Here is an 18,097-nt window from a genome sequence, read left to right on the forward strand (position 1 = left end):
GCTATATCATTCTAGTCGTAAAAATTGTCTTTAACAGTGAAGCTGTATCATTTCCAACGTTACAACTCAATTCATGCCATACTGATTGTTAACCACAATCTGTTGCTAACAAAAACAGTGGAGATGCCGGGGATCGAACCCGGGGCCTCATACATGCAAAGCATGCGCTCTACCACTGAGCTACATCCCCGTTGGTAACACTCGATGGTCGTTGTCATTATAAAGTAGGATAAACCACTTTTTTTTTTTTCCTCTAAAAATAATAGTTTTATATTGCTTGGTGGACCGACAACACATTTCTCTTGATCTGTGAATATCCTACGCATGCGCACCAACGTTTGCGCTGACAAACAGAGCGCTCTTTGATAGAAGGGCGCAAAAATCACAAGGATGAAGTGGCTTTGAGAACAACATTGACTAAATGCTAAAGCGTATGCGCGTCGGTGGCGGTTAATCACTTTTTTAAAAGCTTGAAAGTCTTAACTAACGAGTGGGCGAAGCGTAAGAAAAAAAGCAAAACATTGCGGGCGGCGACGATTTTGTTAGTTCCATTTCGTCCCACTTAGCCACGGTCGCCTAGCGACCGCAGTCAGGTGACTGTCTGCAGACAGAACATGGCCGACCTGTCAGAAGACCAATGAGGGAAAGGCCACACTTAGCATATTCGATCATTTGTTCGGCGTCTTTTCTCGTCGCGGTTGAAAGCGGCTCTTCGTGTGAGACGTTTTCGAGGTAAGCATGTTTTTAAGGTATGTTTTTTTTCGTTTTTGTTTTTTTTACACGTCTGTGTTTGTTGGGGCTAACGTCTCCGTGTAGCTAAGTTGAGTTAGCTGCTAACCAAACACCCCCTCATTCCTCTGCTAGTTTAAACATTTCAACTTTTTTTTTTTTTTTTTTTTTTTTTTTTTTAAATAGCAGAAGGGACGTACCCTTTTCGCCCATTGGACGTCATTTACCGTCCACTCGGATGCCTTAAAGCGGTCGAATAGCTACAAGTTACGCCAATTAAAGAAGCTGTCGTTCAATTAACTAGTCAAGCTGTGTCGTATTTAAGTTATTCTGAATCTTACAAAAGACTAATTCCACTTCTGCCAAGAGGTCCGTTTGTTTAGCGGTGAGGCGTTTAAAAACCTTTGACCAGAGGGCGGCGGTTCGAGGCTTGTTTGTATGTCGCAGTGTTGATGCATTAGCCTTGATGCCAACAGATAGAAGTTTCATTGAGAACATATTTCTGATGGACGTTACTTCATACTTGTTTTACTCGTGAAGGAGTATTAGGGTCACCCTGGAGTAAAATTACACAACGAGATTAAAGTCGTAATTTTATAAGAAACAAATGTTGTGTTTTCAATATTTGTATTTTATTTTACTCGATTCATCTGAGATATATATATATATATATATATATATGTGTGTGTGTTTTCAAGATTAAGTAGAGATAAAGTTGAATTTTCCTTAGTCATATGTTCGAGGTTGAAATCTTCATTTTCTGAGAATAAAGTTGCATATTTGTAGTTTTACAAAAATAGTTGTGTATTTATGCAAGATAAAATGTATATTTTCAAGATCAAAATATGAATTTTACAATAATAAAATTACATATTTTTCAGGTAAAAAGACTTACATATTCAAGATGAAAGTAAATTCTTACGAGAATAAAGTCAGCATTTTTTGACTAATCTTTATTTTTGAAGTAAAAGTAGTATGTTTTCAAGATTAAAGTCGTAATGTTAGAATAATAGTTGTAACATTTCAAAATAAAGTTGAAAATCACAATTTTACAATAATATTTGTTCATTTTTGAGGAAAAAGTAATTTTTGAGAAAATAGTAATATATATTCAGTTAGTCATCTAAAAAATAGTACTTTATCCTCAAAATTTTTTAAAATGTGAAACTTTTTATCCTGAAAATATGTAACTTTTTTCTCAAGGGATTAAAATTGTAATCTGGTAGTGATATATATTTTTTGTATTATAAACACTGTTCAGTGTGGCCCTAATGCTTCTTTGTAAGATGACTGTTTAAAATCCTGCTCTCAAGCCCTTGGAATTTTCAAAATCCTACTACCACACGACTTCTAACCTAATTCACAGCTACTCGTAACAGAAAAGGAATTACTTACTAAATCACCTGTAGGATGATGTAGGTTACTATTGTTGTTTACATGGCAATGCACTGCAGGTCTTGAATAGCTAAAAATGACAATGAAATGGTAAAAATGGTTCCGTGACTGACATCCCCTGTTGTGTTTGCAGATGAACGGGATGCCAGATAGGATGTCGAACGGGAGTGAGCACGTCGGAAACGATGCTCAGGTTTGGGAGAGGCCGTGGACCCTGGAGGAGATGCGGCACAACAGCGCCGACTGGTCGCTCGCAGCTGACTCGGGGGTAACGTAAAAAGCGAAAACGCTCACTTGAGAATCAACTTTACTGATGACTGTTGCTGTAAAAAAAAAAAAAATTCTCCTGCCTTACAGCTCTTGTTGTTCCTTCAAGACTTCTCTCAGAGAATGTTGTCCAAGACGCACGAGATCGAAAAGCAGCTGGACAGCTTGATCCGAGACACCAAGGCCACGGACAGCCGCCTAAACTCGGTCTTTAACGACTTCCTCATGCTCTCCAATACGCAGTTTATAGAGAATGTAAAGTCTAAACTTCCTATTTAAAGTCTTCAATTTGCATTACTTAAGACATGTTGCGCAAACCTTTGTTGCCTTTTGCAGAGAGTGTATGATGAAGAGGTTGAGGAACCCATGCCCAAGACTGATGCTGTGGAGAAGCAGCCTGATCAGGTATCATCAGGGATCCCGTGAATTGTGATTGTGAATCATGAAAGTGTTTTCAAGGGTTTAAAATTCCTTAAATTGTGGGAAAATATGCTTGTAATTGTAATTATTTCTCACATTATCCAAGCTTATTTGTTTCACATCAAGTTAGCCTGGAAAGCAATGTTTCCCTATATAGTGGCTGGCTGCTTTTATAACACATTTTTGTTCAACCTTTTTTTTTTTTTTAATAGTTATTCAATTGATTTGATTAATCGTGGCAGCCCTAGTTTGAACATAAACACTGAGTCTAAATATCGGTAGGGACAAAAACTCAAATAATGAGTCAAGTAAAATGTATTGTTTAGAAAAATTTAATTGTACCAAAATAAATGTTTAAAAACAAAGTTTTTGAAAACGAAATGCAAACTTCCAAGTTGAATACGAATACTGTACCTACACAGTGATTCTTTATCATACCACTAGAGGGAGCCAGAGAATCACTGCCATAATGAAAATGAAGGATCTCATGAAAATCTTTGGCCTCACTGCCACGTCTTGGTATTTGTCTGTGTTATGGTCGCCGTTTCCCTGACATAGAAAACACGCGAGCAGAAAGAAGCCGAGCTGATCCCCAAGATGCAGGAAGCGGTGACTTACGGCTTAAAGGTGTTGGAGTGCGCCTTCGAGCACCTGGACATCAAAGCGGGAAACTCGGACTCCGAGGATGAGGAGGCCAACGACAGAGTGGAAGCGATCCTGGAGCCTAAGGTAATGTGCCATCTTTACGTTAAGTTTTTGTAGGTATATTATTGATACAACTGTTGATGATCCATAAAAAGAATGTTTATGATCTTTTGTTTCTGAAGGATCTTTACGTGGACAGACCTCTTCCTTGTTTGATTGGCTCTCAGGCCTTCATGGAACAAGAGGACGTCGGCCTTGGCGACCTGTCTAGCGATGGTGATGCATTCGATTACAATATGTATACAGTATTCCCCGCTTTCTACTGAGACTGAGCCCTGCTGCGAATAGCAACAATCTGAGAGTAATTGCCTATAGATGCCACAATATGGTGTTAAACCACTACTTTTTTGCCTAAATGAAACTACTCAGCTCACTTCAACACAATTCCTCGGCACCAAGATGGCGCCAAAGCCCTACGTTTGTCTAAATGAAGCTTCTGAACTCATTACAACATGGTTCCTCGGCAACAAGATGGCCCCAAAGCGCACTACCTTTGTCTAAACAAAGCTCCTCAACTTACTTCAACATAGTTCCTTTTCATCTGGCACCAAGATGCACCACAAGGGCGCCGAAACTCTTCTTTTATCGAAATGAAGTACCTCAACTCACTACAACATAGTTCTTGGGCACCAAAATGCCATAGGATTGTGCCAAAGCACTACTTTTGTCTTCATGAAGTGCCCCAACTCACTTTAACATAGTTCCTTGGCACCTAGATGCAAAGCATTACTCTTGTCTAAATTAAGCTCCTCAACTTACTTCAACATATTTCTTTAGCAAGAAGATGGCACCAAAGCACTACTTCTCTCTGAATGAAGCTCCTCAACTCACATCAACATAGTTCCTTGGGACCAAGTTGCCACGAGTAGCTGAGGAAAGCCTGCATAGAAAAAAAACCAAATACGTGAAATAGTGATAGTGAACCACAAATACGTGGTGCAATAACTGTATGGTATATTAATATAATACGCATTCCGTTTTGGATGTTCCATGTTGATGTATGTTAATGGTTTATCATCACAGAACTGTCTGTGGACAGCGAGAGAGACAGCGTAATCGACAGCGAAGATGGCAAAGATGCAGATGTGAGAGATTGTCGCCTTCTCTTTTACATTAATTCTATATATTTTTTGCTGTTTTAAATCAAACAATTCTGTATTTGCACAGAATTCCGATGAGGACTTTATGCAGGAGGAGGAGGATGTTCACCATAGTATGAAGAAGGTATGGTAACCTGCCTGCTGAACGTTTTAACGATATAACTATTTGTATACAAGCCATTAAAAAGTCAGTTTTCACAGTAACTCCCATTTAAGAAATAAAAAAAAACAAAAATGAAAATTACACTTACAGAAGTCATCTATGTTGAGCTATGAGGATGATGAAGATGATTCTGATATATTTGGGGACTCGGACAAGGAGGAGGAGGATGCAAAGGTACGACTGTTTACGCCTTGTCTCCATACAGCGGCCATTACATTGAAATCCACCGAAAAATTGCAATGCTTAGTCTTGAATGAGGTATGTATTGAACTAATAGTTTATAATTGTATTTGTAGAATGCGCTGCATCATACTGAGACCTGTTTCTGTCATCCTATATGTTTCATCGGTTTTTCGCGTGTTGTTCAGAGCGCAGGCCCGTCGTCCTTTGCCGACGAGCTGGCCGCCAGGATCAAGGGCGAACTGGTCGGCAAACCAACTGGAGATCGAGCCTGTAAGTCGCCACTATATCAACCGTAGTTTTATTTTATTTGATTTATTGCCTTCCCTGCATTTATTATAATTTTAATTTCAACACGAGACATTTACAGCAAAGCGTACATCACCCGCACGTTCATGGATGTTTTCTTCTCATCAAACCGTTTCCTTAAAGCGTTATCCTCAAGGAAGAAAAGTAAAAGCAGAAAAGAAGCAAAGCCTGTGAACTTGGATGGTACGAATGGGCTTGTCATTCATCCTCATTGTTCAAGTGTTTTTTGTTTTGTTTGTTTTTTTGTCTTCAAATCCAAAGCCACCATGTTTTTCTGCAATCACATTGCAGCACCAGCTGAAGACGACAGTGACGACATGTTCAAACCTCCAAAAATGGATTATGACGACGACGACGACGACGATGACTTCTCGCCGTTTGGGGGGAAAAGTGGTCTCTTCAGTGGAGGGAAAGGCCTCTTTGATGATGACGATGAAGTAATATCATATATCAACATTTCTCATTTCAGTAAAGATTGCATGACAGCATCCTAATCTGTGATTTATTGTGGGATGCCACGCAGGGTGATCTGTTCTCTGATGCACTAAAGCTTCCCGTGTCCAAACCGGATAAGTCGCCAAATGAAAGCATCAAGAGCGCCACTCGAGCTGCAGGTAAAATAAATACCATATTTCCTCAGATAGAAAAGTAAGTAATACTTTGCTCAGCAAATGTATTAGACCAGGACCCAATGTAAGGTTTTCTTTTTATAGTTCTAGATTTAATACACCACTACGTAGACGCTCCAAAACCCAATTTTCTAATGCAAAAATATCTATTTATTCAGCGTTTTACAAAAAAATATTATTACAATTAAGCACATTATTTATACGCTGAAATGTTGATAGTTAATTGCTTGCCTTCCTGACCATAACAATTAGCTTGAGTCGGTGAATGTTAGTCATGGTTGAATACTTTCTGATTTCTCAGAGAAGCCTCAAATTTAGGTGCTGACTGAAAGTGAGTCCACATTAAAGCACTTCATGATGCTGAATGATCTCTTTATGACAGAATTCATTAAATTATATTTGTTGCCATGATGACCAGACTTTGGCCATTGCTTGAAAATGGCAGATCTTCGGGGTGGAGAAACTTGTTGTGAGTCTGGGGGGGTGCGGGGGTTAAATGTCAATTTGTCTGTGTACATCATAGACCAGCGAAATTCACAATTTGTTTGTTCAGTATATGTTGCTATATTTGTAGCTTGTAATGTGACAATGTTTCTTTTGTTTACTCCCTAAAGAACCTGACAAAACTGTCAAGAAAGTTCTACCCGGTGCCATTTCGAAATTTCCAGGTAGTTGCTGCTTCCTAGCATAGTACGTGTACGGTACATCATTTCCATGTGTGACAAGACTCTCAAAACAACAGACAACAGCCTCTTCGGTCCAGTTGATGACTTAATGGAGAGCCGGGAGAACGGAGCGCCAACCAACAAGACCCACGTCACCCCGAAACCGGCCCCCGTCCTTGGTGGGCTGTTTGATGAAGAGGATGACGGCGATGACGACTTCTTCAGTGGTAAAAGCCTGAAAAACTCTTCTACTGGTAAGGGTGTTCACTTTTCATAATCACTTTGAGTTCCACTCGTCACTTTGTGTCTGGTGTGTTTTAAAAAAAAAAAATGTATTTACTTATTTATTTATTTTTCCAGCTGCACAGGAAAAATCCAAACCCCAAAAGGTCCTTGACCTTTTCGACGAAGATGACGAGGACGGGGACATATTTAGCGAGAAGGCAGCTCAGAGCAAGATGGTGGAAGAGCCAGTTAAACTGCCAGAGAAGAAGGTAAGTGTCGGCATTAAAGTGCCATGTGTTCTTTACACATTTGTGTAAACTATCATATATATTGTTCTTGAGTTTTTCCAAATGGACTTCAAATTTTGAAGATTATGGTGCTCTTGTAACATTCAAATAAATTCAGGGGCAAAAATCTCATTAACCAAGGAAAATATAATTTGAATTGGCTATTATTTTGAAAATGTGTACTTTACATTGTTAAGTGAAATACTCCTCTTTAATCCAAGTTCACCTCTAACTGCACGCTCCACACGAGATGAAATGATGACGGAACGTGTGTTTTGCATTTGTGGTTCGCTGCAGGTGGATAATTTAAGTTTGGCTTTCATTTTATGAATATAAGGAGGAGTCAGATAGACATTCACTATTTTATTTGAATGTAAACTTCAACTCCAGTGTCTTTTTTCAAAATGTTTTTGTTACATGCAGATGTATAATTGTGTTCTCTGTAGTAGTTAATTGATTTCCTAAAACAACAACACACTGTTTTTTTTTTAATAGATACAGGTAACAAAAAAGTGACAATATGCAGTGTTATGCTCCCTTTAGATGTCAAAATGGTTTTGTGGCTCGCAGTATTTTATTTTTTATTTTTAGACAGAACAGAGCAAAGAAAACAACAAAAATACCAACAGCATAACAGCAATATAATATAGCAATATATTTACTTAGAAGTTTGATTGAATCTATATGAGTAGCAAGTAGGACAGAGTATTGGTAGAGAACAAGCCAGTGAGTGCTACCAGTTCTTTGTGGGAGTGGCTATGCGGTGCCCCAATCTGCCTGTTGAGTTTAGTTAATAAATACGATATTCCGACCGAGGTCGTCCTGTTGGATACATTGTGATCATTTCTGACTAGGCATTTATTAATTTTTTCTAATGACTATTGTTTAGATGCCTGCAGGTGCCATCTCCATGTTTGGTCCTGTCACGCAAAATGTCCTCTCAGAGGGCCTGAAGAAACGTCAGCCCTCCCCCAGTGAAGAGTCTGAGAAAGCTGAAAAGGTTTGTCTCAGTTTCTCAGTCCTGAGGGGGGAAAAAAGGACAACTTCATATTTACCAGACGGGGCTTTCGGGGCTTCAATATGTCTTAATAGAATGTTCCAATTCACAAAGATACTGATTCATCATCTTCTTTAGAATGGGTTGGTTCCAGAGAGTGGAACAACTGTCACTCGGACCCAGAAACACATGGCAAGTAGCCTCTTCTCTGATGACGAGGACACACAAGTAAGGCTCACAAGTTACTTAACATGATCTAACATTAGTGTATCTATGATATTCATTTCATACCTCTTCCGCTGTCTAGATATTCCCAACGATCCCCAGGAGTCAGTCTAACCCCCACACGACAAGTCAGAGCAGAATCAACAAGCACCACGTGTCCTTATTCGATGATGATGAAGAAGAGGTGAACAGAACAGCATTTGATATTCATGCCCTAATTGGATATACCGAATTTCCTCAAATAGTGGCCATCGCTCTAATACTACTCCAAAAAATACATTTGTAAAAATAAAGGCCTCCTCTCTAATAGACACCCACCAAAATAGCCCCCAACAGAACTGCGTCAGCTACTATTTACGGAAATCCGGTAATTTACATGATTATTCTTTCTCATTTTTAAAATTTCTTTTTGATTGATTCCTGTAGGATCTTTTTGGGTCGAAGCCAAAACCCAGTGCAGCTAAAACACCACAACCCAGCTCCCTCTTCAGTGATGATGAGGTACGTGAGGAGAGTATGTATTTCCAGTCTGCAATGTGATTTACTAACTTTGTTAAAATTGTGTCAGGGCCAGTGGATAAGCCCCAAAGCAACCGTTGCCAAGCAGGAGAACAAGACGGGTGGAATGAAGCCAAGCGCCAGCGCCCCCTCCAGCCTCCCAGGTGGAACAACGTTGCACAAAAGCAGTCTCTTTGACGAAGATGAAGATGACCTGTTTGCTCCAGCTAAAGAGTCGAGGTATTTAAAATGTATTTAGACTCGCGACCACTCACATCAGTACAGTGAGTATTAGGGCCATCCTGGGGGAAAAAAGATAACAGATAACAAGTACAAAGCTGACATACTAGAAAAATAGAGATGTAAGAATTACATGGATTGCTGGCTGTTGTGTTTAGGTTTGTGTAGGAATTCTGACATTAACTTGGTAGAATTCTGACTTTATTTACCAAAAAATTACTTTTTTTCTTTAAAAACATTTCTCACAATATTACTTTAAAAAGGCAGCGGGAGCAAAACTGAGTTCGGTTGCACTTTATTGACGTATTTAACAATGTACTCACGTTATTTTTGATCAATCCTCATCCACAAATCCATCAAAGTCCTCATCTTCTGTATCCGAAATGAACAGCTGGGCAAGTTCTCCATCAAACATGCCGAGTTCCCTCTCGTCATTGTCTGAGTCAGTCTCGTTGCCGGGGGGCTGTTCAGTAATGATGCCGGCGTTTTCCTGCTTCCTCCACTTGCGAGCCATGGATTCCATACTTAACCCGTAGTCGTAAATCGTTGCTACTCAATAATGACTGTGTTGTATTGCCAAGGATTGTAATGTTGTGTTCTTGTCGCTCGTCACACAGTCAGAAGAAACCCCAGAGAGGTTCTCTCTTGTTTGAGGATGAGCATGATGAGGATAAAGGATCCCTGTTCGGAATCAAAACCGATGACGGCGCAAACGCAGCAGTGAAAGTGAGTACAATGGGGAAATAACTCTGGAATTTCCTTTAGTTTCTTTAATAATCAACTATTGTACCACACACGCGCTATATAGTCAACTGTGCTGATCCATTTGTTTCCCCTGTGGATTCTCAGCCCAACTCCCTGTTAGACAAATCACCAGAATCTGCGGATGCTAAGAAAATTGTGAAAGAGAAACCGTCAGTGCCACAGAAACCGGTGGTGAAGCCCCCAGAGACCTTGCCGCCATCGTCCGAGACCACCGAATGTAAAAAGAAGCCCGTCGGAGCCGTCAACCTGTTTGGTGGCATCGATGTTCTGGCCCAAAAGCAAGCAAAGACTGTGTCTGATGAAGACGACGACAGCGATTACAACGGCCCACCACCAAATGTTAAGACCCAAACGAAAGTCAAAAGGAACGCTCTCAGCCTGTTTGACGACGACAAAGAGGAGGATGAGGAGGATCCCATCTTCACCCCCAGTAAACCTACAGCCAGAAACACAGCAAAGGTTTGTGATTTATTTTTATTTTTATTTTTTTTTTCTCCCCATCTTGTTGTCAACATATTACATAATGTATTTCCTCAAATAGTGGCTCTCCATCTAATGGATTCTGTAACCCAATTAGTCACAGACAAAAAGGCAAGACAAATGCCTCTCTCTTCCCACCAGGAAAAGAAATTGGAATTGGAATTACAGCGCTGCTTTGAGAATACGTGTTTAAGCTTGCAACTCAAAACACTTGTATTTCAAATAATGTTCTCTATTTGAAATAAATGGAAATGCCATTAATGCGTTCCAGCCTTCCTCCAAAAACTACAACAGTTGTGTATTTTAATGAGGAAAAATAACACCCCGCAATATTCTACTTTAGAAAAATATACAATAATGACATAAATAAATAGAATTAAAAACAATTAAACATTTTCTGTCACTATCAATTGAATGGCCATTGTGCTGCTCTAACTGGTGTGCCCGTATAGGACAGACAGGCGAATATTCTGTTCACTGAGACGTCTTAACTCCTCTCAGCTCATCAGTCCGCCACTAATATTAGTCGTTGTTGGCAGAGGATAAAGAATATATGACTGTGAGTACTGTTATATCGTCTGTCTACATATGTTGCTGCACTGTGTTAGTGTCCAGTCTGTTGCTTAAAGTATTTTAGCACCCCAGCATAGACGCTATTTAGCGTGAGCATTTAGCTAGAGGACTAAAAGGTTAAGCTAAGGTTGTTTTGAATATACGAGGCGTAATTCTCTTTCGTATTTCTTTAGGCCCTCTTCTGAAGAATTGTTCACAATTTGCCAATGTGCTGCTTATTGTCTAGTGATTTGAGTTGAGTTCACTGCCACCATACAGCGCTCGTATCTTAAGTCTGCACTCGCAAGTCAAAGCAAAAAAACTGCTTGAACGACTGCTCATATCTCAGAAAAAACTCAGAAATCGCCGTCACTCTTATCTCAAGGCACCACTGTACCTCAGTTTATGGACGCTGTTGTTTACGCGGACATGGAATAGATAACGGAGAAGCCCATTTCACCTCTAGTGTAAAAATGTGTTTTCAGCCCGTAGAGCAGCGTCCGCAGTCAAAGAGCACTGGCGTGTTTCTGGATGAGGAATTGTTGTTTAGTCCCACCCAGCAGAAGGACAATGATCCAGACGTCGACCTCTTTGCCGCCCCGGAGAAGACCACAGTCAGTATTTCCGTCAGTTGTTCTCTCCGCTGGTTACACACTCATTTGGCCATTTTATTAGGTACACCTTCATAATATAATGAGATCCAACATGAGAACATTACAATTTGAGATTAGGACGCTTAGTTTTTGGATTATGTATGTGTTCCTGACAAAGTGCACAGGTAGTATCTCCACATGGATGTTCCACTGCATTGTCAAATCTCCCAACCGTGTTTAATTTTTAGAGCGCCAAGCTCAGCTCCGTGAAGCCAGCGATGCCGAGTTTCTTCTCGGAAGCCGAGGAGGACGACCTGTTTGGCCCCAGCAAGCCTCCAGTACTGATTTGAATATTATGCAATTTCATTTGATTAAGAGCACATAATTAAAGTCACTCTCACAATTTTTATTTTTTTTTCTGGGTCTGGCTTTTTTTCCTCAGAAAGTAGCAGAGAAACCCAGGACGTCTCAAGACATAGCGCCGCTAGTGAGCCCCGAATCAATTTCAGATATACAGGTGAGATCAGTATAAACTGAAAGAACATACTATTGCTCCATGACTTGATACAGCACTGTGTCGTTTGTGATAGTAATTCCTTGTCAAAAAAAGCAACCAAAGAAAAAAAAATGTCTATGAATTTACTATAATCCAACTACACAGAAATCTCCAGCAAGTCCTGTAAAACCAAAAGAACCATCATCAAGGATTGTCAAACTTCAAGTAAATTATTTTTTTTTTTGTTAATGACTCAAAAGTTATCTTTCTGACATTTCATTCTTTTAAGACTTCCCTGTTTCCTTTCTTCCCATTTTATTTTTGCACATCTTGACAGCTTGCTTACACTACTACACCTTGGCTATCAAAATGTCAATCACTTTTTTTATTTTATTTTGGTGACATTTCACTTTCACGAGAGTCTTTGCCTCATTTCTCTTGTTAGGCTGGATTTACACTGCTGCTCCAAGTGCCCAATTTTGGTTAAATGCCCATGTAAATCCTTTAACTCTTTTGAATTGTGTTTGTTTGTTTTTTAGGACATTTACTGTCCATTTAAAGTGACACACAGCCATGTTTATGTTGACGGAACACATGAAACAACCCCTGTGTGCTGATGCCAAATCTGCAGTGACATGGAAATAAACAATAATACAAATATTAAACATTATATACATTCTAGTTTGCCTAGGCTGACTCTACATCCCATTGATTTAGATGAGAATAATCTCCACATAACTACACTGGCTGCTGGCGTCAATTACTATATTTAATGATGAAGAAGCCTCACTCCAAAGCGATGACTTGTTTTATTGTGTTGGTGGCATCTTGGTGACAAGGATCCGTTGAAGTGAGTTGAGGAGCTTAATTTAAACAAAAATAGTCCTTTGCTGCCATCATATGGCATCTATAGGTAATAACTGTTTTAACCTTTGGGGGTCGGTCAATTTTCTTGCGGACTTTCGATATTCGTAGAAGATCCCCTGCGACTAGTGAGGAATCTCTGTAAATCCAGCCTTTAATTTCTGCTTCTTGGAATGTGTGCATCATTCACCGGTACCATTTTCTACTGCTGTAAATGTTCATCTCTTCAAATTATAATATGTTACATGGTGTGGTTTCCATCATTAATGTATTTTAATGATCTCTTTTTTTTTTAGGCAAGTCTGAAGATCAACCCTGCTGCATTTCTCCCTGGCTCAACCCCCACCATGCCTGGGGCCATAAGCGTGCTCCCGGGTCTGGATCCCAGTTCCTCTTCTGGGGTCTCCAGCTCCAGCATGAGCCCCAGTCCTGCTACGACGCCAATTGGATCCCGAACGGACAGCGAGGCGGGAGTGAGCTTCGACACGCCACTCCAGGTTTCCATGTTGCAAAATGCAAACAAGGTGGGCCGGGATAATTTCTGCACTGATCAGCCACAACATTAGGTACACCTTCACAGTCTAATGAGATTTGATACAAGAGCTGTATCATAAATTCACCACGCACACTTAAGGATTTGTGATCATAAATATGAAGCGGGTTTGCGTTAACAGGTTAGATTTGTCAGCCTGACTCTTTTATATGCAGATCGGGGAGGAAAAATCACTTTTAACACAACCCACACTATAGGATCATCCATCCATCCATCCATCCATTTGCCGTACCACTTATCCTCACTAGGGTCGCGGGGGCGGGCTGGAGCCTATCCTAGCTGTTTTCGGGCGAGAGGCAGGGTACACCCTGAACTGGTCGCCAGCCAATCGCAGGCCACAGATAAACAAACAACCATTCGCACACACATTCACACCTACGGGTAATTTAGTGTCTTCAATTAACCTACCGTGCATGTTTTTGGGATGTGGGAGGAAACCGGAGTGCACGGAGAGAACATGCAAACTCCACACAGGCGTGGCCGGGATTTGAACCCCTGTGCTGAGAACTGTGAGGCAGATGTGCTAACCAGTCGGTCACCGTGCCACCTATAGGATAATCGCTCAGGATAATCTTTGAGACACCTACAATGATCTGGCCCTTGGTGACGTTTTCCGGAAGGAGAGGGAAATGCTCAAATTCAGCCCAATGGTCAGTGTGTGTGTTCCCCACTTTAGTTGCTTCGACACTGCTACCATTTCTGACATGTTACACATCCTCTAAATCAGTGGAGGAAATTGTCCATTTCATGTAATTGGTTCCACCAATAATTGACGATTCCCCTTAAAGGGGTTTGTAATTATGTATCGATGCCTCAAGGTGGCAGAAAATCCCTTAAAACAGAGAGGATCATAAAGCACCAACGCCATGCATCTAGAATGTACAAAATCATGAACCCCATGTTACCTAAAAACTGTATTCAGTAGTTATTCAACACAAACTATCAACCTTCACTTGAAGCTCATCAATAATATAATAGCTAGCATACACGCACACACAAACTGACATGTCACACATGGGCAAACATTTATGCATACTTGCAATTTACACAAACGGGATTGTGTTTAAACTCACCTTTTGGAATTGACACACAATAAATTTCAGGGAATACAGGCAAATTGTAAGATTGAAGTAGACTACAGCAGGTTTTTATTAGTAACTGCAATTTTTAGTTTCACTTTTGACTGTACAAGGTGCAATCAAGGACTGCCAGCAAAGCGACGTCTCATCAAATCCAGACAAAAAAAGTCGTTTAATTTAACAATACCGAGCTTCCACTAGATGGCGGCAAAGTAATGGTATTGTTTAGGCCTGAGCACAAAACAGCAAATAGACTTTCAGCTAAAAAATGGAGGATTGGTTAAAAAAATGCAAATATGCAACTTCTTGGATGCCGATCCGTGAATATGCAGTAGTTCACTGTATACTTTTTGTGACATTTTTGTTTGATGTGCTGTGACATGTCTCCAATGTAAAATATGTGCCTTGTGCCTGGTCTAACTAAACATCTTGTTACACAGGGTCGCATCAGAGGTTCTGTACATCGAAGACCACAGTCCAGAGCGGCAAGGCAAGCGTCTCAAAGATCAGCGGCGGAACAAGAGGACTTTGCAGCTGCGAAGCCCTCTGTCGCCCCCTCCAGTTCATCTTCATCCGTCTTGCCACCACCAGGCCACTCGAGCCAGCCTCGTCTCCCAGATAATGCCACTCCAATTACATCCTCACCTTTAACTGCTCAACCTCCACCGGCTCAAATCTCCACCAAGCCTTCTTCGCCGACGCTACCTGTATCCAACCATGCCAAGAAGCAATACTCGAGTAAGGATCGCAACCAAAGCGAAGTGCTGCCTCCCTTTGAGGAGGACGACATTTTTGCTTCCGACAGCCTTTTCGGATCTGTCACGAACATCCCTCCCGCCAAGAAGGTTGAACATCAGGCCGGGGCGGTAGCGAAGAAAGACGTAAGCAACCTCCCGTCCATTTTTGACGACGACAGTGACGACCTCTTCCAAACGGTGAAACCAAAGTCGGCAGCAAAGACGGCCAAGGTGGCGCCCTTTTTGGAAGATGATGACGACGACGACGACATCTTTGGGTTGAAGAGCAGCTCAACGTCCACGTCCACGAGTAGCAGAGATGTCAAGAGCCGCAACATTTTCACAAAGCAGGATATTTTGGAGGTGACTTCATTTCTTCAACTTGTGCTACCGGTCAAAATTTTGGACACTGTTTCTAATTCAATATACCGAGAAAGTGTGTCCAACCTTTTGACTGGTAGTGCATGTCATAAAAATGCAACGGAACTTTCCAAGTTGAAGGCAGTCTGTGCAGTGATTACGGTTTCAAGTGGGTGGAAAATTTCAGGTAAATTTCCATGGGAATTTAAGATCCAGAATTTTGTAAATATTCCAAATTGTTACTTTCCTTGAATCAAATGTCACAGAGGGCAGGATCTTGCCCATGGGCTTTTAAGTAGAGGTGGACCGATGAATCTACCACGAATCGATGATCAAATTAATCAGTAACGATTTTTGATTATCAGTTAATCATTTGGAGAGCTTGTTTTAAGTTAAAATTGACCAAATCCTCGGAATTGACTGTTTCATCAAAATAAGACATTTGGAAACATCTGCTTTTACTTTGGAAAATAATTATCAGCATTTTTGCCTATTTTCTGACATTACCTACCAAACTGGTAACTGAATGATAATAAATGTATGTTTGTGCGTTTTCTGCACTTGAATTTGAAATAATGTCCTGTTTTTGAATTTTGGAAATTTTAAAAACTTTTTAAAAAATCCGATTCATCTCTTAATTGAAAAAGTAATGGACAGATGAATCGATTGTTAAAGTAATCATTAGTTGCAGCCCTGCTTTTAAGTTTGACTTATTGTTGTTCTCAACGTATCGTTGAGTTTGCTACGTTGTGCACCGGCTCAGTGTCCGGGTGTCTGTCTTCACAGGACGATGTTGTCGTCTTGCCTGAATCCCACAAAAAGGACAAGGACAAGTCCACCGACGTCAGTCTGTTTGACGACAAAATCGATATCTTTGCCGACCTGACAGACTCTTTCACACCAAATCAGAAGACCAAGGCCAAGGTGGCCAGCAGGTCCATATTTGATGACGACATGGGTAAGCAAATCACAAGAAAACATGCAGTATTTGCTCTAAATATTGGCTCGACGGCTTCATTTACTCAATTGCATTGGGAGGAAGCCTTTAATTGGGATTCGGGAATACTATTAAGCACTAGTACCAGTAAAGTTTTTTTTCCTGGCTCATTTCGCTTGGTGGGGTGCCTTGAGATTTTCCTATTTAAAAAATAATTAGCTCAATAAAGGTTGGTAAACACTATATTTGAAGAAATAGCTAGCAACATTTGTGCCTTCAAATGATTTTTAATCAAACATTTTCTCTCTTTAAGATGACATTTTTGCACCAAGCACAGTCAAAACGGCGACAAAGGCGACTCCGAAAGCGAAGACTACGCCTCCCTCCAAGGAGACCAACACAGCAGTGGACTCTTGTACCATATTTGACGATCCGCTTAATGCTCTCGGTAGGAATTGAAGTGAATTTGTACAATTGTGGATCAACTCCTGAGTATTGTTTGATCGCTGCACCCGCAAGAGATTGGACACACTGCCGGAGTATTTATTGATATTCTTATCAATATGAAGTCTTGATTGATGGAGTATTTCCAAATTCATCCATTTGTTGCATCGCATCCTTATGTAACATTTACTAAGTACTGTTAATAATAATTATACATGATAGCACTTTATGAGCATACCGTTGTGCTTAGCCTCAGCGCCTGGAGAAATTCACAGTAGATCGTTGTTTTTTTTTTTTTTGGCTATGCCATGTTGAGATTTCCTGTTTATAGGTTCCTTGTCATGTTTTTATCAACGCCCCGTCCTCCATTGTCTTAAGCTTTTTCACCATATTTTTATCAATAAGAAATTCATCCATTTCTTAACTTTTGCTGTTATGAAGAGAAATTTCGTTTTTATGGACTAAAATGAAACATATTTTATACTATCCAAATGTGTTTTTTTTTTGGGGGGGGGGGGGGGGGGGGCGGCGGCTTTTTTCTGTTTTGATCAGGAAATCTTGAATAAATCAGTATAAGAATGATGTCAAAATGAAGAGCTAGTTTCCAAAACTCAATAAATGCATTTTTATTATTCTGAGAAAACAAAAGACCTGGAAATTTTACAAATGTTAATTTGAAAATACTAAATAATTGTTTTGGTCTGAACATGTTCAATAAAGATTAAAAGGCCATACAGAATGAATGGCAGGGCTAGATGGATATTTATTAAATCTGCCTTTTATTTCGTTTTGGAAAAGAGCTTATCACTTCGTTAAATGTGTGCATATCATTTATTTTTTAGAAATATATGTAAATGGCAACAAAGCCTAAATATTAGATGATGACATCTTGACGACATCCTGTATAAAACAAGAGACAGTGTTAGATGTTTAGTATTTCTACAGTTGCTTTCCTCCACCGGTGTCCTGCCATAGGGCTCCGCCAGTCACCTGAACCGGAAGAAAGTGCTTTGAGCAGTTGGGCCGATGGCGGAAGTTGGTGTCGCAGAATCCCTAATATGTCAAGTGTATACACAAGGAATGGCAGGCTAAGATGGATATTTATAAAGTGTCTCATTTTGGAATTTGGAAACGAGCTCTTCCCTACCAACGGCTAAGCATTTCAGACATCCGATAATCAACATTCTAGACAACGATTGGTTA

General features: G+C 40.3%; 1 protein-coding gene and 1 non-coding gene across 6 annotated transcripts; one reads left to right on the top strand and one right to left on the bottom strand.

The window, feature by feature from the left end:
* Positions 1–118: 118 nt before the first annotated feature.
* On the bottom strand, positions 119–190 carry trnaa-ugc (transfer RNA alanine (anticodon UGC)). The gene has a single exon. It is a non-coding gene; the product is annotated as a tRNA-Ala (tRNA).
* Positions 191–573: 383 nt separating this feature from the next.
* Positions 574–17,819, top strand: washc2c (WASH complex subunit 2C). Of its 5 annotated transcripts, none has more exons than XM_061790199.1 (31): positions 574–732; positions 2,258–2,392; positions 2,482–2,646; positions 2,728–2,796; positions 3,370–3,540; positions 3,639–3,732; positions 4,540–4,601; positions 4,684–4,740; positions 4,870–5,037; positions 5,148–5,232; positions 5,392–5,451; positions 5,560–5,705; positions 5,792–5,882; positions 6,512–6,565; positions 6,640–6,816; positions 6,923–7,056; positions 7,964–8,074; positions 8,210–8,299; positions 8,379–8,480; positions 8,723–8,797; positions 8,865–9,034; positions 9,652–9,760; positions 9,884–10,258; positions 11,317–11,445; positions 11,673–11,762; positions 11,867–11,941; positions 12,086–12,145; positions 13,081–13,308; positions 14,857–15,516; positions 16,300–16,471; positions 16,764–17,819. In XM_061790199.1, the coding sequence occupies exons 2-31, from the start codon at positions 2,258–2,260 to the stop codon at positions 16,907–16,909; spliced, it is 4,260 nt and encodes a 1,419-aa protein (XP_061646183.1). In that variant the 5' UTR covers positions 574–732; the 3' UTR covers positions 16,910–17,819. The 5 variants fall into 5 exon arrangements, with proteins under 5 accessions (XP_061646183.1, XP_061646185.1, XP_061646184.1 ...); XM_061790201.1 differs by having other exon boundaries at positions 4,870–4,953; XM_061790200.1 differs by lacking the exon at positions 12,086–12,145.
* The last annotated feature ends 278 nt before the right edge of the window (positions 17,820–18,097 follow it).

Source organism: Phyllopteryx taeniolatus, chromosome 11, assembly GCF_024500385.1.
Source record: "Phyllopteryx taeniolatus isolate TA_2022b chromosome 11, UOR_Ptae_1.2, whole genome shotgun sequence".
In the NCBI taxonomy this organism is placed as follows: Eukaryota; Metazoa; Chordata; class Actinopteri; order Syngnathiformes; family Syngnathidae; genus Phyllopteryx; species Phyllopteryx taeniolatus.

Coding starts and splice junctions, on each gene's coding strand:
- washc2c (XM_061790199.1), top strand. CDS start 2,258: ATGAACGGGATGCCAGATAGGATGTCGAACGGGAGTGAGCACGTCGGA. Junction 5,452..5,559: donor AAAGCCTGTGAACTTGGATG/GTACGAATGGGC, acceptor ATCACATTGCAG/CACCAGCTGAAGACGACAGT. Junction 6,817..6,922: donor CCTGAAAAACTCTTCTACTG/GTAAGGGTGTTC, acceptor TTATTTTTCCAG/CTGCACAGGAAAAATCCAAA.